The sequence below is a fragment of the Quercus lobata genome, chromosome 5 (genome assembly GCF_001633185.2).
Source record: "Quercus lobata isolate SW786 chromosome 5, ValleyOak3.0 Primary Assembly, whole genome shotgun sequence".
NCBI lineage: Eukaryota > Viridiplantae > Streptophyta > Magnoliopsida > Fagales > Fagaceae > Quercus > Quercus lobata.
In genome coordinates this window covers 1,438,694-1,463,921 of record NC_044908.1, presented here as the reverse complement: position 1 = coordinate 1,463,921, position 25,228 = coordinate 1,438,694, and the positions used below count along the sequence as shown (strand labels likewise).

Below are 25,228 nucleotides of genomic sequence, written 5' to 3'. Positions count from 1 at the left end.
TTATAGGCCGGAAATGATTGGAAGAGGAAGGGTTAGGTACCTTTGGGATGAGGACGATAAGAGAAGAGTTTATTTCCTTGGGCATAGAACCACCAGTAAAGAAGGATGTGACTGCTTTAATGACGTCATCTCCCACAATAGGCCAAAAGCTTTTGTAGAAAGCAACAGGAAAGCCGTCGGGTCCAGGTGCCTTCAGGTCAGGCATGTGGAACAGGGTGGATTTAATTTCCTCAGGTGTGGGAATGTTGCATAGAGCTAAATTATCTTCCTCTGAGATGACAGCTGAGACAAGGTCTTCCAAATGATCTGGGAAGTTGACTTCCTCCTCTGTGAAGTGATGCCTGAAATAATCTAGGAAATGCTATTTGATTAGGCTCTTATCAGTTATCCAATCACCTTCCTCCGACCTGATAGCATCGATATTGTTCTGCCGTCGTCTAATGATGGTAGAAAAATGGAAGAACTTAGTGCTCTTGTCTCCTTCGTTCAGCCATAGCTCTCTAGATTTCTGACGCCATAGCACTTCGCTTCTCATGAGCCATTCCCTCAGCTCAGCTTGAAGAGATGCTTCGATTTTGCCATTGGAGTTTGAGGGGTTGGCATTCTGAACATCAGAGATTTTTCGGATGAGGGTATTAATTCTCACTTGACAAAGACCAAACACTTCTTTATTCCATGTACGTAGGGCTTGGCGGGTTGCCTCTTGTTTTTTACGCAACCTAGTGAAATTAGACCCACAGACATCTTCATTCTAAGCATTTTCAATGACGGCAAAACAACGAGGATCCCGAATCCAGGCCGCTTTAAATCAGAAAGGCCTGTGAGCAAAGGCGTCCTTAGGACATGTATCTAAAAGGAGAGGCTTATGATCAGAACAAATTGCTCCAAGATGGGATAAGCAGGCCTTAGGAAAGGCTAAACGCCAGGCAATGCTGGTGATACCTCTGTCCAGCCTTCTTTTAACTGCAGCACTACCCCACTTACCTTTGGCCCAGGTAAATTTGTTTCCAGAAAACCCCAAGTCAACGGCATTGAATTCAGACATAAGATCACTGAAGTGGTTAGTGGATGAATGGCCACTTGTGCTTCCTCCACTGATGTCTTCCTGGCTCAGGGTGTAGTTAAAATCTCCAAAGCAGACCCAAGGGCATTGAACGGATTCAAGGAATGCCGTTAGGTTCATCCATGCTTTGGCCTTTTTAGAGGGGTAAGGTGGACCATAGAAGCCCACAAGGACCCAATCACTTACAGGGTTAGAGATTTTGATGGCAATGAGGTTTTTGTTGTATTCTAAGATTCTTACAGTGCTATCAAACTTCCACAACTTGGCTAGACTGCCAGCTTTTCTCTTGGCGTCAATCACAATTCTATGATTAAAACCTAAATTTTCCATAACTTCCTGTATTTTCTTATCAGAAGCCTTAGTTTCGCAAAGAAAAATAAAATTGGGCGAAGTGCCGCTTATTTGAGCCTTTAAGGCTCGAACTGTCGAGGCGTTGCAGATGCCTCGGCAGTTCCAGCAAAGGGCTCTCATGGCGAAGGTGGGGGTATGATAAGGCCTGCCTCCTCGGCCAAATGAACAAAAAGAGTGTGTGCAACCTCCACAAATACAAGGGACTCAACAGGTGTAGAAAGGTTAAGGTTTCGAGCTTTACCTTTAAGCGGCTTTCCATGGACCTTGGGGATGAAAGGGGAGTGTGCCTTATTTTTTTCTTCCAGGATGAAGGATTCTATCTCAGATTGAGGAATGAGGGTCGTGGTGATGGGGTCGAAGAAAGCTGGTTCAGTTGTATTTTCTGCTTTTCTGAGTCTTTTGGTAAAGGTGGATAATTCATTCTCGGATAATTTCCTTTTAGGGGCATAGGTGGGCGTGTGAGGGATATCATAGTGGATAATTAGGGTGTCGGTAGCTGTTGGTGGGCTGGAAGAGGCTAATGGTGGGCTGGAAGAGACTCTTGGTGGGCTGGAAATGTCTTTTGGTGGGTTGGGAAAGACTTTTGGTGGGCTGGAAGTGGCTTTTAGTGGGCTGGAAGTGGCTCTTGGTGGGCTGGATGGGTGTGAGTTGGGCCGGGAAACCGGAGAGAGGAAAGAGTCCAACTCAGAAACGGGGGTGGGTGCGTGATTAGTAAGAGAGAGTTGTGAGGTTTGAGGATGTGGTGGACTGTGGGCTTGGTGGAGTGTAGGGCCCAAATGAGAATATGGAGTGGGTTGGTTATAAGATAAGGGATTAAGGGACAAACCTGGTATGGCAGCGATGGGGGCGTCAAGTTTTGTTGGTATCTGTAGGGAGCTGCTGGCGCAATTGGCATGGGAGCACAATCCCACTACCGTCTGTCCTTGGGGTGGGTACGCTTGGGACAGATCATTGTTGCACTCGACCGGGTGCTGAACCGCTGTGCCAAATAACAGAGGCTCCTCAACAACCTCATTCCAGGTGGCATGACTTTTCTGCAGGTCCAGTTTGTCGTATACTCCTGCCGGAATGTGGCCGTTTTCCGGCCTGAGCCAAGAACCAGCAGCCACAAACTGGACACCAAAAAGGTTTTGCAGTTTGTATATTTCTTTGTTGCAATCTTTTTCATCATGCCCAATGAGTCCGCAGTTATAGCAGATTGTGGAGAGTTTCTCATATTTGAGGCTTACCCAAAGATTGTCGAGATTAGGCTGAGGGAGGAAAACTCCTGGAAGCAATGGCTGTTTGACGTCAATGTCAATTTTGATTCTGGTAAATCTTCTCCATTCATATCCTCCTTCTCCAGATAAATCTAACTCAAGGAAATCACCAACCATAGCGCCAATGCTTTTAAGGTTGGCTTCCGAGAGCCAGAGTGTGGGTAGCCCATGTACCTGAATCCATAGAGTGGATTTGGAGAGATCCACTTCTTTCCAAGTGAGGCATGGGTTCCATTTCTTTAGAATAAGATGCCTTCCACGAATGGACCAAGGCCTCTTGAGGAAGGTTTTTTGGGCGTCGGTTTCGTGTTGGAATTTGAACAGAAAGATGTTGGAGTCTAGCTTGATAACTTCAAGCGGATAGAGTGGACGCCAGGCTTTGGTCACTACCTCTTTGATGATAGGTAGACTGAGAGATTTCGGAGATAAGAGTTTTCCGATGATGGTATTTGCAGAGGGGTTCAAGGGTTGTTGGTTTGGAGGGAGCTCTAGCCGGATATCTTGAAAAGAGCATCACTTAGTGCGATTTACTAGTTCCGAGACTTCCATCAGGGGGTGAAGAATGAGTGGGGTATGTTGATTAAGATATTTAGTTGAGGGAATGAATGGCTAAGGATGCTACAGGGAATATCACAGGTTGGGGTGTGGAGAGACAAGCTCTTGGGAAAGGGAGAGACAAGCTCTCATGTTATTGCTCTCATGTTATTGCTACAGGGAATGCTCGTCTTTTTTTCTTGTTCTTATTATGCATCAGAGGGATGATATTAAAGCCAATGTTTACTCTTTGCAAAAGAATTTGTGACCTTCATCAATAAGAATCTTCAAAAATCATTGTGAAAATGTTACATATTTTACTAGGTCACTTGGAGTCATTGTACCTAGTGAGTTAGTGAGGAACTAAGGATAGGCCATGGAGAGAGAGACCAAATGATATGGTTGTATATGGGCATGAGACAAAGAAGTGGTTGACCGATTCCATTGCTTGACTACATAGGACACAGGACATGTTTGCTTGAGGCCTCCTTTTGTTGAGTGTCTTTGGTTGGGAGAATGTCCCAAGCAATTTTTCAAAGCATCAGGTTTAGCCTTTCGTGTATCTTCAGCTTCCATAAATATTCTCACTCATGTTTTGATATAGAACCCAAGTCATGTAAAATTGGGGATTGGCCTAAAAGATATGATGACTTCACTGTGAAATTACCTTGTGAGTTTGGAGTCCATATGAGCTTGTCTGGAGTAGCTTAATTGGAGAAAGGGATCTACAAAATGTTATGGTGTTGTCAAAGAGATTAGTAAGCATGTTTATATCCCAAGCAGAATTAAACTGCCTTTTTAATTAGAAAGCTCAGTTTATAATACATAAGTTTTGTGGATGTTAGTGGGTTTCAGTTAACTAAACTGGTAAAGTCTCTGATGGTTGTATAAGAGATTTGGGGTTCAATCACCGCTTACACCAAAAACTGATTGGTGTCTTGGTCTGATAATAAAGAGCTATTATCAGGAGTGGACGCCATAGGTTGAAACTCTCTAAAAAAAAAAAGTTTTGTGGATGTTAGCATGAAATCAAAGTGAGACCAAGGTTAAACTAAAGGGTTATTGGTTCTTAGTGATTGCATTTCCATTGGCTTGTCCTCTTTGTGTGCCACAACTTCATTTGATAAACAACATTATGGGTAAGATGAGATTTAAATAAAGGTTTTTGATCTTTAATTTTTGGAAAATTTCATTTTGTGCTCAACATTTTATTTTATTTTTTTCTTTTTGGTGTCGGTACTCAATATTGCTCTTGCAATTAATAATTTTTTTTTTTTTTTTTGGTTATTGAATAAGAGACCTAAGTTCGGATCCCACCTAACCTAAATATCAATTGGTGTCTTGACTTTATAATAAATCACAATGATCAACCACCAAAGGTGGTTGCTCTAGTGGTCATGAGCTCATCTTAAGGGTTTGGGAGGTGGAGGTCCTAGGTTAGAATTTCGTATTGGGAAGCGTTCGGGAAAAAACTTTATGCTCTTGGCTCATGCTCACTAGCGTCCTTGATAAAACTAGGTGCACAGTTATGATTCATCAAGATCCCCTACTCCTACAAGCCTAGACCTAGCAGGTAGGGTGCCCTTATGGTCACACCCACGTGGAAGACACCAACTGAGGTTAATGATATTACAACTATTAGATTGGAGGTCACGAAACTAAAGAACTAAAATATTTCTAGGACAAAACTTAGTTGTAATTCCTCAGGAGTTGCCTAGGTTTTCCAATTAAATTCAATCCTGCTGTTTTGCAACACAAATACCAATTTTTAAGACCAGAGATATCAACCACTAATGGAATAATCTATCTAATATGCTAATGCCCCTATTGTACTTGTAATACGATGAGAGGCTATTCCTCCTCCAGCCACCTTTTATGTTAGAAGAGCAAAATGCTTTAGGAATACTAGGATGAATAAAAGTGAATGAGTGTAAGTACACTAGAATCATGCTATCTACTCAGGGACGGAGCTATCATTGGACTGGGGGGCAACCCCAAAATTTTTTTTAAAAAAATATTATTATATATGTGTGTGTGTATACTAATTTTAGCAATTTTGTTCTATAAAATTACATTTTTTTTCCCTTAAACAATATCATTGATTATTTTAAGGGTAATGCTATACTCACAAATGTTAATACAACATTTTTACAAATTGTTTTGATAGCAAATTCTTATTGGTTCGCATATGGGTCCATCACTCACATCAATTTTTTATTTTCCAGTAATCATTTATCAAATCAATAATTTATAAAAAAGTTTGTAACTCTAGCATTTTTCTCATTTTAGTAACCATAAAAAAATTTATAGATCTAAAACCTAAAACAAAAATATACAAGCCAAAAAAAAAAAAAATTCAACAATAAAATTACCAATAGTAAGACTAAAAAAAAAAAAAAAAAAAGATCAATTAACCAATTTTATCCAAAATAAACAACCCTGCCCTTTAAAAAATTATAAGCAAAAATAATTTTGTTCTTATCCACACAAAAAAGAAAGAAAGAAAAAATCTCATCAACTAAGTAGTAGAGTAGAATTAGTGGTTGAAATCGCCGCACATAGCCAATAGAATAGCCGCCACCCTAACTCAAAGTTCTAGCTCTATCCCTATATCTACTTACTTATTTCTCTAGAACTAAGTTCAACTTAAATAAAGTAGGTTAGACTTTTGTGTATAGGAATTAACATAATTTCTTAGTCTTCAAAAGCAAGTGTGAAATTCATTCTCACACCCCAATCCATTAGGATAATGGTGTAATCTTAGACCCATGAAAGAGTTTAATATGAGGAACTTAGATCCAAAAAAGGTATTGGTTGTGTTTAAATAATTTTTCACACTTTTGTGTATCCTTGGAGAGAGAGAGAGAGAGAGAGAGAGAGAGAGAGAGAGAGAGAGAGAGAAGAGAGAGAGAGAGAGAGAATACTTACCAAATCAAAGATTGGAGCTCTCTCTTGGATGATTTATAAGAGTAACATCTTAGTGCCCTTTGATATGCCTTTTGTACTTCTTTTTTTTTTTTTTTTTTTTTTTTTTTTTTTTTTTACAAGATAAAATTTCTACTTTAGATTAGTCTAAATGTATATATGTGTGAAATTCCCTCCTGGAGACTTGAACTCCAGCCCTTATCCCCCACACCCCACAAGCATTTATACTTGTGGAGTGACCACCACACCAAGGGTGCGCGGTGGTGCCTTTTGTATTGTTCAATATAACATTCTTTGTAATAAAAGGGATCTATTATATTCAAATTCTCATACTTTCTTCCAGTGACGGTTTTAGAAATTATTTTTAGAGTGGTCACTAAGAAATTTAAATTATACAAAATCTAATAAAGCGATAACTTGAATATTTGTTACAATTGTAAGTTGAGTCACTAAGGAGAGTAATATTGCCGTGACTTCAAATTGTTGTGAATTCAAAGCCAAAAAGAATATAATTGTCATCACCACTAAGGATAACTGACAACCACAATATTTTTCTTGGTACCATTTTTTAGAGAAAAATGAAATTAGAGATTGTTTTTATTGAATAGGTTGAACGAGTTACAAATTTGAATGTTTAGTGATTTTTATTTTTTTGTTTTATAGTAGGTTTTTGGTTGAATAATTAGATCACTTGTTGTTGTTTGGTCTTATCTTATTTTTGTTTGGTTTATGTTTGTTGTTATTTGGACTAATATTTATTGCTATTATTTAAATTTTTTTTTTTAATTTTATGAAATGGATTAAGGATTATGTTTGGGAGGCAGAATTAATTTTGGAGTAATGCTACGTGCACAATATTTTTACAATAAATCTTATGCAAAAAGTTGTTATTAGTGAGTAAAAAAATAATATCAGTATTGAGTTCAAATTAGAATTAGTAACAACTTACCACATTGGATTTATTGTAAAATTATTATGAAAATATTGTGAATGTAGTATTATTCTTATTTTTGTTGAACCCAACTTTTTGTAATTCTTAAGTTAGGGTGTTCAACATTTTTGTTAGGGTGGTTACAATAGATTAGTTTAACATATAATTTTTTTTTTTTGGCAAGTGTATATATGCAATTTTTTACAAATCAGGGTGGTCGGCTTGCATTTAAAGCCACTAGTGCTTTCTTCTAGTGCGATTATTCTTTCTACCCTTTTCATACATTGAATTCAAAGTTTTTGATACAAAAACTTTATTGCCTTTAGGGGTGTGCAGCTAATCCACCAACCTGCCAAAACCGACCCGACCCAACGTAGCCCATCGGGTTGGGTTGATTTTTAGGGCTTGGTGGGTTGGGTTGGGTTACAAATTTTTTTTGATAGCGGGTTGGGTTGGGTTCAAGTCATAAAATTCCAAACCTGCCAAACCCAACCCGACCCACCCATATATTTAATATATATTTAAAATATATTATATAATTAATAAATGTTTTTCAAATAACCAGCTTTTCCTACCCAATATAAAAGCCAATTAGTTCACAAACCCTAGTAAATTTCTATTGTTGTTTAGTCATTAGTGTTGTTTGCCTTTAAGGAGTTACATTGATATTAGTCTTTGGGTTTTTTTAATATATTTATATTTATATTTTTATGCTCAATTTTATAATAATAGTAATAAAAAAAATTGTCCAACCCATGGGTTCAACCCGACCCATGTGGGTTGGGTTGGACTTATGTGATGGGTTGAGTTGGGTTAAATTTTGTTTTAACCCACCATGGTGGGTTGGGTAAAAAAATCCCCTTAACCCAACTCAACCCGACCCATGCACACCCTTAGTGTTGTGTTGGTGAGATTCTTTTACATTGTCTGATCTTGCTTTCAAAGCAAGTTGAAAATTGGTGTTGCACATTATCAAGTTTGAAAATATGAGGAAGAGGGATTTGAAGTAAAGAGGTATGGAAAGAGGAAGAGGCCAAATCATTAGCTTGCACTCCAAAGAGAAAAAAAAGATAACTAGGCTCAGCAGCACCGCCTTAAGGTTTCTCAAAAACTTCATGGCCATCATTTTTCTAGCACTTCAAAAATTTTCTTATTTTTAAGTTAAATTCAAAACTATATTTAAGACTTAAAACCCTTGTGTCTTTATAAACCAATGAATGATTAGGATATTTTTGTTAAAATAAATGTTGCTTAAGAAGTTTGGCTTTTAAAAGTACGAGATTTTAAGTTAAGTTGCTTCTTGTTTAGGTAATATCTTTTGGTTAGGGTCACAAGGTTTCATTAGTTAGTTTTTATGTTAATATGCTATTTTTCTCTAAGGTCAAGTATACTTGTAGGAGTGGAATTTGTTAGGGTCATATTTTTAAGTGTTGGCAAATTTAAGTCAAAATGCACTTAATGATGTACTTTGAGTCTTATTTTTTAACGTCCACAAGTAAGTTAAAGATCCATTTTGAATACACAAAAAAATTGCTTAAGAAACTTTTTAGTCAAGTATCTCGACTGCACCTCGATACCTAGTCAACCTATCGAGATTTACTAAAGTTTGACACCTTCGATCAATCAAGTTTCGAGAAAATTGAATATATATATATATATATATATTTTTTTTTTAGCTCATGATGACATGATTTGTTTTGAGATCCGTGCACTAGGGTTCCCAGAGGTATGAAAACTATATTCTACAATTGTCATTGTAGATATAGAAGAAAAAACAAACTAATTAAGAGAGGTTGCTACGACTTTGTGTGCCTAAGGTTTTATATTGAGCTATTTCCAATTCACCATTGAAGTGTGTTGCTGTGAAAAACTTTGTACCAATCAACTACGTTAATCAAGGATTGCTATAAGGAGTCAATCACAGAATGGAGTTTATTGCATATTGAAGAAGTCTGTTGAGAAGAGTAGTCCAATTATGTTGGATCTAAGCTTGGATAGATCAGTAGGTTCAATTGTAGAGAAGTACGTCAGGATCAGACAAGATTCTTTGTACTTGTAACTTTAATCTTTATTAGTGGATTCTTCAGGGAGTGATGACTATATATCATCCGTTGGGGTTTTCCCTGCAAAGGTTTTCCCTATCATGACCACATCATATGTGTCAAGATTTATTTTTTGTTGCACTTAAGTTTAGATTGGTGATTTAATTGTATATTGCATGCAATTGGACCAATTAATAAACTTGAGTGATTGATTAATTTAGGACAAATTACAACTTACCTTTTTGTGGTTTGGCTAAAATTTAAGTTGTTTACCTGTGATTTAAAAATTGGCACTTTACCTACATGGGGTTAGCTCCATTAAACTACCATAACCCACCTCTGTACTTTCACCATTAAAAACAAAAAAATAAATAAATAAATAACAAAAACATAAAAATCAAGATCTAAAAACATATTTGTTAAAATGGTGAAGCTTTTGCCCAAGAACACTCTTCCTCTTCGTAAGAACATTCTCAAGCCAATTTCAATTCAAACAAAACTGTCATATTCACAAAAATCCAGAGAGAGAAGGAAAAGAGACTTGAACATCTTAGATCCTAACCTAGAGAACACTATTCAAAATTTCAAATACATATTCAAGGAAAACACTTACCAAAATCCAAAAAGCCTCACAATATTTTCAGTCAATAAGTGTCAAGAATAAGGTACTAAAGCTCACATCTCATACATCCGAATTTTATCCGTTTCTTACATTCTCTACTTTCATCTATTTTGGATCCTTTTGACATGTGGTTTTTATAATAATAATAATAACAAAAAAATTGAAGTTACCATACATAATTTTTTAATTAAAAAAATATATTACATTTTTGTTTTATTTAATAAGGACATAATTGTAAATTTATACCAACTTCATCTTAGATTTTTTTCATTTTCCCATCCTTTCAGTATCAACCAAATACATATGAGAGAAAAAATCTCTTTTATCCTTCTACTTTTCTATCCCTCTAATCAATCGGACCCTTAAGTTTAAGAATTATCAAGATAATCGCTTAACTATTAAAAGGCTTGTAGCTCATTCATCTCAACCATTCTCAATTATCAAATTATTAAAAAAAAATAATTAAAAAAACCCTCACTTCGTAAAGATAACTCAATATGGCAACAAATCAAACCAAATCTAAATTGGATTTCTTGGCTTGATTTAATATTTTTATCAAACTCAAAAAAAAAAAAAAAAAAAAGAAAAAGCACAAAGAGTAGTCTCAAAATAAATAGTAGGCGCAAAGGGGAGTAAAAAATACCCAAATAGAGAGAGAGAGAGAGAGAGACAACGATACTGTAGTAAATGAGAATGTGAAGAAGAGAGGAGAGGAGAGAGTGGGGAGGTGATGATGACGAACCCTAGAAGAAACTCATTAACAAACACAAACAATAATCAGAGCTCGATATTTGCGAACCAAACATCAACACCAACACATGCAAACTCAACCTCATCTCGCATCGCATCATTCACTTCCTCAAGAACTAGAAGCCTCATGCTTTCCCTTTTCTTCTCTCAGCCTTCCTCTTCCTCACATGGCTTTCTCTCAAACTTCAGCACAACAATTCCCGCTTTTCACCTCCAACTTTAGCTCGTGCCCAGCGGACTTTGAATCACCATGACAATGAGGACGATGCTAAGGCTGGTTTGGTCAGATTCCCATCTGGGTTTCCTTTAGAATCACCATGACAATGAGGACGATGCTAAGTCTGTGACTAACTATTGGTGCAGGGAAAAAAGAACATAGGATGATCATCATGGTTCTTCTCTTGTTTCTTTGTTGTTATTTAATTTGATGTTGTAGAGTTTGACGGAGGAGTATGTTTGTTTACAGGTGGAGCTGTGACTTGTGCTTCACTTCATCTTGGGGAAATTCGACCTGGTGCTTTAAGGGGAAATCACAGACATCATACTCGTAATGAGACACTTGTCATTTGGGGTGCTAAAACAAAATATAGGGTAAGCTGTTGCTTTTAAAGAATTGAAAATATCATAGCAGCTTGATTCTGTGGATGTAGGCCATACTAATTGTTTGGATGTGTTATTTATCATGTCAAGAAATTTAATTCAATACTTAGTGCATTAATGGGGAAAAAAAAAAGAAAATCAAATTGGCAGAAAAGGTTTGCGGGAGCCATGAATGGCACATAATGGAAGAGTGAGAAGTTAAGTATTTCTCGTTCTATTTTTTAATCAAATGTTACTGTTTGGCATATTAAGATGCTAACCTAACTTCTGTTTCTTGTGGATGGAAACTTGTCTAATGAGTTCTGAGTTATGTAATTACCAAAAATCAAAAAGTTCTAGTGGTGAGACAAAACATACTAGTTGACTCCAGTGGAAGTTGTATCTACCCTTTTTTAAAATTGTTTCTCTTTTACCTGTTATGTACGTGTATCATTATGCTATTACCAATTGGAATTGCTATTGTATTATGCCTACTTCTCTAGGAAACATTTTATATTAAAAGTAACAGAGTGACAGATAAGTTATTTAAATCACTGTACTAGAATATGGGATCCATTCTGTGATATTTCACTAGTGATTGGCGAAAGACTGCTTAGGTTTTTATGTATCACAATGAGGGTGTTATACGTTATCTGAATGTAAATATTTCAGAAACCATAACATAATTTGATGAGTCTGATATGATGTTTTCATATTCCTTTGACTTTTTAAAAAAAAAAATTTAATTATTTAATTTTCATTTGTGAACTATTTGCAGTTGGAGAACAGCCAAGTAGTTGGTGAAGGTTATGCTGAAGTGATAATTGATGCAGACGAGGTTGCTGTTGCAGCTAGCCCAAGCGGAACTGCCCATGCTTTAGTAAACGTGGATCAAATACGAAGTTCATACTTTATAGGGTGCCAAGACAGTATTGTAAATTATAGCAACTCATCTACTGATTTTAATGTTTGGAAAGATCTTTAAGCTTTATTTTTTGCAAGTTTTGCTTGGTTTCCCTTTCCAGTCTGACAGGCTTCATTTTTTTTGTTTTAAATTGCCCAATAGGTGACTACTGTACTAGGGCATTCCAAGGTTAATATAAGTTTCAAGATAAGAAGTTGTTGTCTCTGTATATATGTTACTAAGTTGCCATTGAGTTTATTATTAGCAATCAGGGTTTGATTTCTTCGAGTTCCATCACCGATCATGATAATGTCTTTTTTTTAGATAAACAGGATTACAGTATTGCAACCATGTAAATTTTAGACTACATATTAATTATTGGCTATTTTTTTTAGTGTTTATTTTTGCTGTCTTGTTCAAAGCAAATGATCAATCAGGTGTTTGTAGGTTGAATTTAAATTGAAATAAGAACTTTAATTTGGATTTCTGAAGTCTGAGAGAACACCTGATTTGGATTTCTGAATTCTCCTGTTTGATGATGAAAATAAAACTGGTGTCTGGTGATGAAAATAAAAACGGGTAGCGGGTTAACTGACTTTTATTTATCAGTCTGTTTATATGTATTCCTATTTATGTTTTTCTATAAGAATAGTTGAATGGGACCTATAATTTGGTTGCCATCTCATGGAATCTTTTACTAAGTGGCAATACTTATTGAGTTGTAAACTTTGACATCCTTTCGCCAGAGAAGGCACAGAAAGGCATCGTTGACTACTCATTAAACTCATTATGGGATATTTCATTGGCCTATGAAGTTATCTAAACAAGTCTTATGACTCTTAAATAAGTCATGTAATTAAAAGTACAAATGGAAAATCATTTGAATTTTCAAATAGTGGATTGGAGGTTTTCCCCCCCAAAATTTTGGAGGAAAATTCTGTCCAGATAGCTTTGTAAAACTTTCTGGTTGTGGGGGGATTGGGAGTGAAGTTTGTGGACTATAGAGTTGAGATTAGCGAATTCTAGGTAAGTGATTGAATCTGTTTTAAGTTTCTTAGTGATGGATAAGCTCTATTGCTTTATACAAAGAGACTATTGACATCCTCTGTTATTGACTGGTGGATTGTCGACAATGTATAAATTGGCAGGGAATATACTTGTGCTTGCATTTTTATTTAGCATGTGTGCATTTGCAATGTATATGTTAAATGCATGATCGATTCCTGTATGGTTGAGAATGCTGTACTCTTTTTTATTATATTCTTTACTTTCTCTGATGTGTGATTCATTGTAAATTTCTGTACATGATTGGTTGAGATTGTCTTGTTTATTTTTAGAGTTTTCTTCTCATTCGTAGCTTTTAGGGGGAAGGTTGATGATAATAGAACTTTCAAGTGTCAGGAACATTATTGATAACTATGATAAGAACATAGCTGGGAATAGAGCAGAGCCTTGTTCTTCTGGAATAACTTGCCTTGTTTATTTGGATGTTTCGGTGCGTATTTGCTGCTGGAGAGTGGAGATGCTCAGTTAAAAACACGGGTGTCGGATTTTGTAACAACAAACAGATACGTTGAATATTTTATGAATTAGGTATAGTGTATCATTTCACCTTGTCACAAAGTTTACAATTGGGTCTTATGAAAGAAGTTAGAAAGCATGATTTTATGTGTGTGTTACTTGTTAGTGTTTTAGTGGACAACAATTGCTTGGTAATGAGCTGTGTTTTCCGTCATTCTGTGAATTGAGGTATATGATATTTGGAACAGAATCTTAAATTTGTAGCAAGTACCTGTGTTAGGATTATTCTTCAATAGGTTGATTGTTAATAAATATGGAGAGATAGAGAGCTCTTGCATGCCACACAGAATGGTGGCTCAGACCCATATGTCAACATATAATGGGTCACAATGGGAAATCCAGCATATCTGCAACTTATGTAGGTGAATGGGATTGGCAATGGAAATGGCATTGGCATTGCAAAGAGTCCAGATCTTGGACACTATATCCACAAAGCTAAAAGTTTTTTTCATTCCTAACAAGTTTGAACTCGTCCAAGTCAAGAATTGGGACAAGAGTTCAGAGAAGCCTTCACCTGCTTGACAAAAATGCTTGTGACGATGGCATGTTGGGATGGGAGAAAGGAGAGAAAATGGCAGGGGAGAGAGTTTGGTAGATTGCTAATAATGTCAGAATGCATTTTCGTTTTGTTTATCCAATGAGAGTAGAGGGAACTCTTGCAAGGGCAAGGACAAGATCTCACTTCATTCTGCACTCTCTCTTCTCTCCATTCAATCTGCTCGCTTATTTTTTATTTTTTATTTTTGAGAATACTAAGTATTTTTAACACAAGAAGAAAAAGTAATCTGCTCTCTTATTGAGTGTTTATTGCTTTTGCTCATCTCTGTGACTCAACAGTGATTTGGGAGTTTAGGTTCAGTTGCAGAGATACAATGAATGCAACGATGAGAATGACTAAAAACGATGTCGTCCAGAAAAGCTCCTAACTGGCCCTGCCAAATGGCATGGACAATATGGTATTGTCATTATTTTTTTATTTTTTTATTTTTACGAGAGCATGAAATTGTATTGACATTGCGTATTAGTTGTTGGTTTTTTTTAATTCTTCAAATGAATGTTTTAAGAAACTGATGTAAATCTAATTCTTATTTTTTTTTTCTTTTACGTGAATTCAATTGATAAATTTAAGCCTACAGAGAAATTGCTCATTAGAATGCCAAACCAAATTAGAAGCTTCTTTTTCTCCAAAAAAGAAAAAAAGAAAAAGAAAAAAAGAAGCTTCTTTATTAATTATTGATGCAAATCATGTTACAAAGAACAAAGAGTTATTTATTTATTTTTATTGTTTTCCTTTTCCTATTTGAATTAGGATTTATTTAACGTTGAATTACACTCTGTTTGTTTCAATATTAATGTTTTTTGAAAAATGATTCATTTTCAGAAAATTCATTTTCTGAAAAGCATTTTCTAGAAAACTATCTCATTTTCTGGTATTTAGTAATGACCTTAAAAACGAGCTTGAGAATATTTTTTGGTGTTTGGTATGTAATTTTTTTTTAAAATTTTTATATTTCTTGTATAATTTAAAACATGTGCATACATACATATAAATACATACATATATATATATATATATATGGACAAAATTTAGGTACAATACATTAGATGCTATTCCTTAGATTCCTCTCTCAAGATTCATGCATGTGGATATTTAACTAAAAAATATACTTCCATTCTATGAAAAAAAAAAAAAATCTACATGGTAGAATCTTAAAAAGGGAATCTAAGGAACAACACCTAAATACTGTACTTAAGTACTGCTCTCTCTCTCTCCCTACATATAAATTGACAGGAGAATACATCTTCAATAAGTACTGTAGGGCCACAATTTGGTGCCCAAACCCCTATTTTGTAAGTCTTGGTTCAAATAGCCCAACACAATGAATTTTTGTAAAGTATGGGTTAAAGAACTAGGTTTAAATAAGTTAAACGGGGTCTTGCATGGGTTAAAGGAACACGTGAACAAGAACAAAAATCATTACACTGAAAGATCACTCAAATTGATAGTAAAAAACTTAATTTTGTGTATACAAGTCAGTGCAGTAGGGTTCCTTTGCATGCTACAGTATTCTCCCTTCTTTCTTCCGTCCCCTTCTTATCGGGGCTTCTACACATTATATAGGCCTTTTCTTATCATCTGGGCTTTACACCTGTCAATCATCCAAGCCTCCATTTGAGCATCTGTCCCATCAGACATTTCTTTCAGTTCTTTGTGAGTTGCGGTAGCCAAGGTAACATTGTTCAAGGGTTTTCTCCACATTAATGCAGCCAGGAAAGTAGTTGTAGTGTATTCAATGTGGTGGTGGCAGCTTTTGCTTAGATATTTTGTGTTTTCTTCCTTTTCACTTATCTAGGGGATGGGCCTTAGTGGCTTGGATGCACTTCCGCCCCGGATTTTCAGTGTCCGAGGAGGAATTCCTCCTCGGACCATTTTATTTATTCCTCAAAATAAGATTTAACATAGATCGCTTAAGCCATGTTGCCTCCTCGGACGGGCTGGCGTCCTCGGACGGGCCGAAGGCCCAACTCGTTGTTTTGGGCCATAGCCCCTCAAAACTCTGGTTTTATCTCCTTCTGAAGAGAAAAGGCAAGATTTTGACTTCATTAGGGGTAAGATCAATTAGCTTATGGTTTGCATGTGTAAGGGCAGTTGCTTCTGACACGTTTGCAAATTACGAGGCACGGCTTATTACTCCAAGCGGCTTTATGTCTTCCCTATCCAGTGGCAAAACACAGATCCAACGGTTGACATTCTCCCTAGAATTTTGAGCGGGAGTGACATTTCTCTTATATATATATATATATATATATATATATATAATGCCCTGAATAAACTCTTTCAGCTTTTACTTTCTATTAGCACTTACGAACGCCAGAGGATTCCCAGCGCCTAGTTCTTCATCAACATCCAAGCCTTCAAATTTTCGTGACTACTTCAATGAGAAACTCTTCTTCCTGAGAAATTCTCTGAGAGCTTCGGAGATTGTTGTAGGGATACTCGTAAGTTTTCTTTCTTCTTCATAACCCCAATTTTCACCTCGGCCTTCCTCCTCAGCCCACCAGTTCGCCTAAATGGGTAGATTCAAGCGTCTAGTAGATACTCCGGCTGCTATGGAGTCCTTTAGGGCAAAGTACCTTATCCCGCAGGGGGTAGTTTTGGAGTACTATCCTCTAGAATGAGTGCTAACCGATAGGGATGTGGGTCAAGTCGTCATTCCCATGATCGCTTTTATAGAAGGAGGAATGATGCTCCCCATGCGTAGGATTACTCGAGACTATTTGCTTAATCATAGGTTGACACCGCATCAGTGCGCCCCGAACCAGTTTAGGGTCTTGGGCAGCATAGATGTCCTGAACAAGCGAATTGATTTAGGCCTTACATGGCACGAAGTGGTTCACATGTACGAGTACCACCATCTTGACAAAGCGGGGTACTATCTTAAATCTCGGTTCGAGATCGTTAGGCTAATTTCCTGTCTTTCTAAATCCAATAAAGGTATGAAGGATGACTTCCTTATTGCTTCGGGAGAGTGAAGCGATGGTCTTCATTGTCCAACTCGGGCAGGAGATCCAGGTGCGGTGCCTCTAGGACTAATCCCCTGGGAAGGGGGTTTAACCCTTTAGCTTCATTTTCTTTTGCTTGAAAATTCAAAATTTTTGTAACCTAACTACAATTTTCTTCTCGGCTGTTTTGCAGATAAAGCACACGTTGCTCCTCGGCTGAGCCACCTAAACATTCAGGCCTTGAATTATCTTTTAAGGTCAGAGATATATGTCAACGAGGACGGACAACTACGCGCGGCTCATCTGATTTTGGGTTACCAACCCTTGTCCCGCGTTTTCCAAGACATCGGCCAAGCCATAATAGCTAGTAGTTCGAGGTTGGCCAGGACCGACGTATCGAAGCCCCGATTTTTAGCCCGAGAAGATCTTAGGCTGGTTGTTTTGCCTGGCATTTAGAATCCTCAGCCAGCTGCATAATCACCTCTACAAGATAATCTTGAAGTTGCAACGCGGGTTGAAGAAGAGACTGAATCATCTCATCTTTCCCTTGAGGAGGAGATAGACGAATTTTACTTCGAAGAGGATATTCCAAAAGCTCCACTGATTGAGCTTTCAGACCCTGAGGGAGAACAGGATAGAAATTCCGTGGTCGGCGTTCCTCTTGTTATTGCCTGCTCGGACGACTCTTCAGACGAGGAGGTGGACAACATGGCCTCTAACAAACGAAAGAGTTTGCGAGAGCTGATGGCTTCTCGAGGCAAAGGGCAGTCATCGAAGGTTCCTTCCAAGTCCCAGACCCCTATTCTTCCTCCCGTTGCTCCACAACTCCCTATCGATCTCGGCTCAAAAGTTAATCCCGACTGAAGAAGAAAAGGCCAGTTGAAAAAATGAGATAAAGCTGTAAAAAAAAAAAAAAAAAACAATAAAATTGTTAGAAAAATTTCAAAAAAGTTATTAACAGGCACCTTGCGATGCCTGTTAACTATACCCTATATAAATTATGTCTTTCAATATGATGTCAATAGAGTGGGGTGTCTTCAATGTTTGACATCACCTAGAGCTCAATAAATTATAGTATAAAAATCAATATTGATGGTTTTTAGACCCCTTAAAAATAATTGATTTAACCTAGGTAATTAGCCAAGTTGTTACTTAGTCCAATTTAACAAGTCTAGGTTATCACAATAAAAAAAATCTTAACATGCAAAGCAGCGGAAAAATAAATAACACAAGATATGGTCACCCAAAAAACCAAACCGGTAAAAACCTGGGAAGGGCTTGAACTAGCTATCCTTAAGGTAAACTGGAAGCCACTATCTTGAAAGAATCGAAGTTTATACAATAAGACTTACAAGCCCCCATGCTCGACTTCTTATTGCTACCAACCAGTAGAACTTACTGATACGACCACTTGCAAACTCCGAATCCACGGACTCCTTCTTTCTTGGATTCACCACCAAATACAAGCACACCCGCTTGTGTTTTCTTTAAGTTTCAATGGAAGCAACTGAGTTGATCATCAAGGTGTAGATAAATCTTCTCCTTGAAAACCCTAAATTTGTGTAAAGGAAAGCTCCTCTAGATCTCACAAGAGATTTACACAAACCCAAATATGAGCAACACTAAAACGTGGTTAGGGTTTGCCTTTTATACTTAGGACAAATTAGAAACCCTAAAAACGTTTTAAAACAATTAGGGCTGACTTGGAAATTCTGCAGAAAAAAACATTCTGCTTGAGATTCGATCGATCAAGCCTAAGCTTCGATCGATCGAGCCAGGCCGAAATGCATAATGCTTTCCTACATTAGCTCGATTCCAACTTTACATAAATGCACAACTTTGAGCAAGACTAAAACACTTCTAAACACATTGCTTTGATCATGATTTGCCAACAATACAAATTAGAGTTCTAAATACATAAAATCCTAAGTCTTTTGAACCTAACATATATATATATATATATATATATATATATTACTCGTAGTTGGAGTAGGTAATGATAGTCTTGTACTGCATGAATTATAAATCAAGTAGGACTTGGTTTCCTAAGCCATTAAAACAAATTAAGCCATCGACTATGGATGTAACAATAGTCTTGTACTACACGAATTCTAAATCCAGTAGGAATTGGTTTCCTAAGCCATTAAAACAAATTAAGCCATCGACTATGGATTGCTAATTCTTATTCTGGTGATCGCTCACTCTCGTATTTGCCAATATATAACCAACTCCAAAAATTGAAACCCTTTTCACTCACTCAACTGAATTAGATTAGAGTTGGTGGCAGCATGAAGAAGCCAGAAAGGATGAGAGTTACGGAGGAAGAGGAGAGGCAGAGAATTGAAAGAGCAGAGAGAGCTGAAACAGCAGCAAGTACTGACATAATTAGCAGTCTTCCAGACTGTCTCCTTTCTCACATCCTCTCTTTTCTCCCAATCAGAGACTCTACCGCAACAAGCGTTTTGTCCAGGAGGTGGAGGCATCTATGGATTCTTGTCCCTATTCTTGACTTGGACTTCGGCTTGGACGGCATGCTGATGAATAATTACTTTTGGGAAAAAGAAACTTTTAGCTTTATGGACATAGTGTCAGTGATCTTGTCTCTTCGCAATGCTATTCCTGATCCCATGCCCCTGCACAAGTTGCGCCTTCATTGCACCTCCTCAGATAGTGACCCATCCTATATCGAAACATGTCTTCAAGACACTATTACCATTGTATAGCTACAGGAGCTTCATCTAGACTTACATTTTCCTAATCAACCTTTGTAGTTGCTCCGTAGTGTCTTCTTTTGTACAACATTAGTGGTTTTGAAATTGGATGATGATTTTCTTCTCAATCCTCCTCCTGCTTCTACTTGTATGTTCCCAAGTCTTAAGATTCTAGAACCTCAACATATTTACTATGCAGACGGCGACTCTCTTTCCACACTACTTGCTGCCTGCCCGGTCGTCGAAGATTTGACACTCATAGTGAATTATTTTCAATTGAAACATGCAGGAAAGTTTAATATCATTGTACCCATGGAACGAATCATGAAGATGAAGCTTTCAATCAGAACAAACCCACAATGAAAAACTCGAGAGTTTAACGAAGGATCTCAAACTCTTTACAGATGGGTCTATCTCTTCTGACCAGCTCAAGGAGTTAATTAAGGAAGCTACAAAGACCAAGTTAGGGTTGGAAGTCGATCGTCCATTGCCTATGCCAAACCATACACTTAAAGGATAGATCTCTTGAGAATGCCTCAAAACTATCAACCACCAAAGTTTCAACAGTTTGAAGGTAAAGGCAATCCAAGGCAACATGTAGCTGATTTCGTGGAAATTTGTAACAATGCTGGTACTTATGGGGATCTCATGGTCAAGCAATTTGTTCGCTCTTTGAAAGGAAATACATTTGATTGGTATATTGATCTAGCGCATGGCTCTATTGATAGTTGAAAGAAAATGGAAAGAGAATTCCTAAACTGTTTCTATAGTACTCGACGTACTGTTAGTATGATAGAACTCACCAATTCAAAGCAGTGGAAAGAAGAGCCTATCATTGATTACATTCAACGGTGGAGAAACCTTAGTCTTAACTACAATGATCAATTATCTGAGGCATCCGCAATTGAGATGTGTATTCAAGGAATGAATTGGGCTATAAGCTATATCCTTTAAGGTATAAAGCCTAAAACATTTGAAGAATTAGCAAAACGCGCCCATGACATGGAGCTTAGTATTGCTTCCAATGGTCACCAAGGCCCACCTATTCAAGAACCTCACAAGGGGAGAGAAAGACAAGATACTCACAAAGGGGGCAAATTCCTCCTAAATCGGAAAACAAGTAGTCTTTGATTGTAACTACTGCTCCTCTCAAAGTTCCAATTAAGCCCAAGATGAAAGAACAGGCATCTGCTTTCACTCAAGATAAGAGAAGAAGAAGACCAACATTACAAGACATGCAAGAAAAGCAATATCCATTCCCTGATGCCGATATCTCCAATATGTTGGATCATTTACTTGAGTTGAAGTTGATTGAGTTACCAGAGATGAAACATCCTGAAGAGGCTGGCCACACAAATGATCCCAAGTATTGTATGTATCATTGCCTTGTAGGCCACCCCATAAAGCAATGCTTTGTGTTGAAAGATAAAATCATGGAGCTAGCCCATCAAGGAAAAATCATGTTTGATGATGAAGTACGACTGTCAATTTAGCCATTGTGGCCTCAACAACTATTTCTACCGTTCTCACCATACAATTTGGTTCATTTGAGCCTATTGAGGTGAAAGTACCTTTCTCCCCAGTGCCAATTCCCGAGGATTATATCTTTTCATCTCTTACATGTTATCAAGTAAGTGGTGAAGAAGAATCTTCAAATAGTGAGGAAGAAATAGAGCGAGCTATTATGTATAGAGCATACTGGTTTTCAATAATTTTCACTGATGATGATCATTTGTTGGGATCCAAGATTCACAATTGTCCCTTATTTGTGAATGGCTACATTCGAGAACAAAAAGTCAATCATATCCTTATTGATGGTGGATTTGCAGTCAGTCTGCCACTCAAAATGTTAAAAGAGCTCAGAATCTCCTTGGATGAACTACTTCCGAGTAAATTGATGATTCAGGGCTTTAATCAAGATGGACAAAGAGCCATTGGGAAGATTAGGCTTCAGATTCTCATAGGTGAAATGGAATCAAGTGCATTCCTCCATGTTATTAATGCCAAGACCACTTACAAACTACTTATTGGAAGACCATGGTTGCATGAGTATGGTGTTGTGCCACCAATGCCTTAAATATGTCCAAGAAGGACAAGTAAAAAAGATAGTAGCTAATCACAAGCCCTTTACAATAGCTAAATCACATTTTGCTGATGCAAAATTTTACTTGGAAGACGATACGCTAAAAGAAGCAAAAGTCATTATTTTACCATCTAGCAAGGAAGTAAACCTCCACTCCAAAACTTCAAGGATTGACTCTGCAATTAAGGAGAAGGAAACCAAGCCAATTGAGGAGAAGGAAACCAAGCAAACAAAGACTTCCACAAAAGAGAAGAAGCATCATGCTTCTAAAGCAGCAAAGGTAGCTCTCGTGTTACACTATGTTCCAATCACCAAAAAAAAGAGGGTCAATCACCATTTTCAGGAGATGGAGAGTCAGTATTGGAAGATCTACAAGGACTAACTCTAACAGTTGCTAAAATCACGAAACCAAGTATCTCAAGCCAACCATTGAAAGGGTTCACAAGACCATCCTAAGGACCGATTGTTGAACATGAGACTTTGCCCACCAAACGAACCAAAGAAGGTTTTGACCCTAATGCTAATAGACTCATGGCTAAAGCTGGTTATGGCTATGAGAAGCCGAGATGACTTGATCACCCTCAAAGGATACGTAGGCAAAAGTTAGAGCCAAAAAGGAAACCTAGCCAAACAAAAAATAAAATAAACAAAAACAAAAAAAAAAAAAAAAACCCTCTGAACTACATGATGACTTGATCCTCCTTAAAGGATACATAGGTAGCTTGGTATTCTATGCTAAGTTCAGTCACATGTCCAAAAAAAATAAAATCTTGAGCCATGAAAAGTCACCAAAAAAAAAAAACATTATTGTGAGAATGTCGCTTGGTGTCTCTAAAATGCGCTTTCTCTCTCATCTTTAAAGTCTAAGCAGTGCTGCCTTTCACGTTTAAAGTCTTGGTGGTATCCCCTTATGTCTTCAAAGACCTGGTGGTACCTTCTTGCATCTTCAAAGACTTGATGGCCTTCTCCTTCGTTGCTTGGATGACGAGGAAGCTATCAAGGCACTTGAAGAAGCTCATTCAGGGATTTATGGTGTTCACCAATTTGGTTCCAAACTTCATTTTCAAATTAAATGGAAGGGTTATTATTGGCCAACTATGGTCAAGGATTGTATGGAGTATGCAAAAATATGCTCATCATGTCAATTCCATGCAAACTTCATTCACCAACCTCCAAAACCCCTACACCCTATTGTAGCTTCATGGCCATTTGACGCTTGGGGTTTAGATGTGGTTGGGCCATTGACACCAAAATCCTCTAGTGGACATGCATATATCTTGGCTGCAACATATTATTTTTCCAAGTGGGCTGAAGCTGCTGTATTTCATAAAGTGAAGAAAGGAACTATCGTAAACTTCATCAAAAGAAACACCATCTTTAGGTATGGTGTACCCGTTATATCATCATTGATAATGGGAAGGAATTCTACAACAATTCGATGGACAAGCTTTGCAATGACTTTGGTTTTAAGCAGCATAATTCCTCCATGTATAATGCCCTAGCCAACGGTTTCACATAAGCCTTTAACAAAATTCTATGCAATTTGCTCAAGAAAGTTGTAGGGAAGTCAAAAAGAGATTGGCATGAAAGAGTTGAGGAAGCTTTGCGGGTGTATTGTACGACATATTAAACACCTACCCAAGCCACAACCTATTCTCTCATTTATGGGGTAGAAGCTGTTCTACCACTTGAATACCAAATTCCTTCATTAAGGATTTCCATTCAAGAAGTTCTTTCTAATGAAGAAAATGTTCATATACGACTTTAAGAATTAGAAGCTTTGGATAAAAAAAGGTTGGAGGCACAACAACGCCTTGAGTGGTATCAAGCTTGCATTTCTAGGACTTTCAACAAGAAGGTTCATCCTTGATCTTTACAAGTTGGAGATTTGGTTTTTGTTGTATGAAGACCCATCATTGTCACCCATCACACTAAGAACAAGTTTGTTTCAAAATGGGATGGACCATCTGTTGTTCAAGAAGCCTATACAAATGGAGCATACAAGTTGGTTGCTAAAGATGGTTTGAGAATTGGCCTATCAACGGTAAATTCTTGAAACGTTATTATGCCTAAAGATTGAAACACTCCTTGGTAAGAACCTAACTGCCTATCTTAACACTCAAAGGGTACATGATGTTTTTCCATTATTCTTGAAAGTGTTCACAAAAAAAAAAAAAAAAAAACCCTTGAACTATGTAATGACTTGATCCCCCTCAAGGGGTACATAGGCAGCTTGGCATTCTATGCTAAGTTCAGTCACATGTCCAAAAAACAAAAAATTTCTTGAACCACATGATGACTCAATCTCTTTCAAGTGCTACAAAAGCAACTTGGTATGTTATACTAAGTACAATCACAGTTTTGGCTAGGATTGTCCAGAAGACCTGGTGACCCGCTCAACCCGGCTAACTCGCCCGCGTCTGACCTGCTGCCACCCGATCCGACGACTCTAGCAATAGGATGCAAGTTTCGACAAAGCTAACCTAACCCCACGCGGGTCGGTTGTCAATTTTTGGTTTCCAAACCCGTGACACCTGACCCGTACCGAATCCTTTATCCTTTTCGATGAAGTATTACGATTTTCCGACCAGATCCGGGGAGATCTCGCCATTATCCGACGAAATCTAGGCCAGACCTCGACGGATTTGGCCAGATTTCTATCCGGTCTTGGCTGATCTGGGTAGATTTCGGTCGGATCCGTCATCTTGACGGATCCAGCCAGATTTTCGTCCCTGGTGATAAACTCGATACAGACCTGAATTAACCCAAAATCGACGAAACCTGAATTGAAAAATTCGACCAGATCTCCAGGTTGGTTTCGGGTCAATTTTTTGTTCACCTACCCCATTCGGGTCGAGTTTGGTTAGGCACAAACTCGACTCGTGGACAACCCTAGTTTTGGGTGAACATCACTACAAGAAAGTCACTACAAAAAGACAATGCTACCGTATGAAGGCAAACATCACCGTAAGACATTACTACTAAGAGGAATGAAAAGTCACCATGAAAGCAAATATCATTGTGAGAATGTCACTTGGCATCTCTAAAATGTGCTTTCTCTGTCATCTTTAAAGTCTAAGTAGTTCTACCTTTCACATGTAAAGTCTTGGTGGTATGTATTTCCTTGCATCTTCAAAGACTTGGTGGTATCTCCTTGCATTTTTAAAGTTTGGATCGTATCCCTTCAAAGTCATGTCGCCTTGCATTGTCAAAGTTAGTGTTGCATCACCTTTCTTTTGAATTTCATTGCCTTTCTTCTAAGTTGGGTTGCCTTACATATCTAAAGCATAGTGCCGCCTCTCATCTTCAAAGACTTGGTGGCATCTCCTTGCATCTCTAAAGTTTGGACTGAATTGCCTCTATTCTGAGTTGGATCACCTCAAAGCCTC

At 37.5% G+C, this 25,228-nt stretch overlaps 1 protein-coding gene across 1 annotated transcript; it reads left to right on the top strand.

The window, feature by feature from the left end:
* The first annotated feature begins 3,278 nt into the window (after positions 1-3,278).
* Positions 3,279-12,267, top strand: LOC115989033. The gene is made up of 5 exons (XM_031112681.1): positions 3,279-3,396; positions 10,629-10,754; positions 10,914-11,068; positions 11,835-11,936; positions 12,123-12,267. The coding sequence occupies exons 1-5, from the start codon at positions 3,279-3,281 to the stop codon at positions 12,237-12,239; spliced, it is 618 nt and encodes a 205-aa protein (XP_030968541.1). The 3' UTR covers positions 12,240-12,267.
* Positions 12,268-25,228: the final 12,961 nt, after the last annotated feature.

Coding starts and splice junctions, on each gene's coding strand:
- LOC115989033 (XM_031112681.1), top strand. CDS start 3,279: ATGGCTAAGGATGCTACAGGGAATATCACAGGTTGGGGTGTGGAGAGA. Junction 11,069..11,834: donor GTGCTAAAACAAAATATAGG/GTAAGCTGTTGC, acceptor AACTATTTGCAG/TTGGAGAACAGCCAAGTAGT. Junction 11,937..12,122: donor GCGGAACTGCCCATGCTTTA/GTAAACGTGGAT, acceptor ATTGCCCAATAG/GTGACTACTGTACTAGGGCA.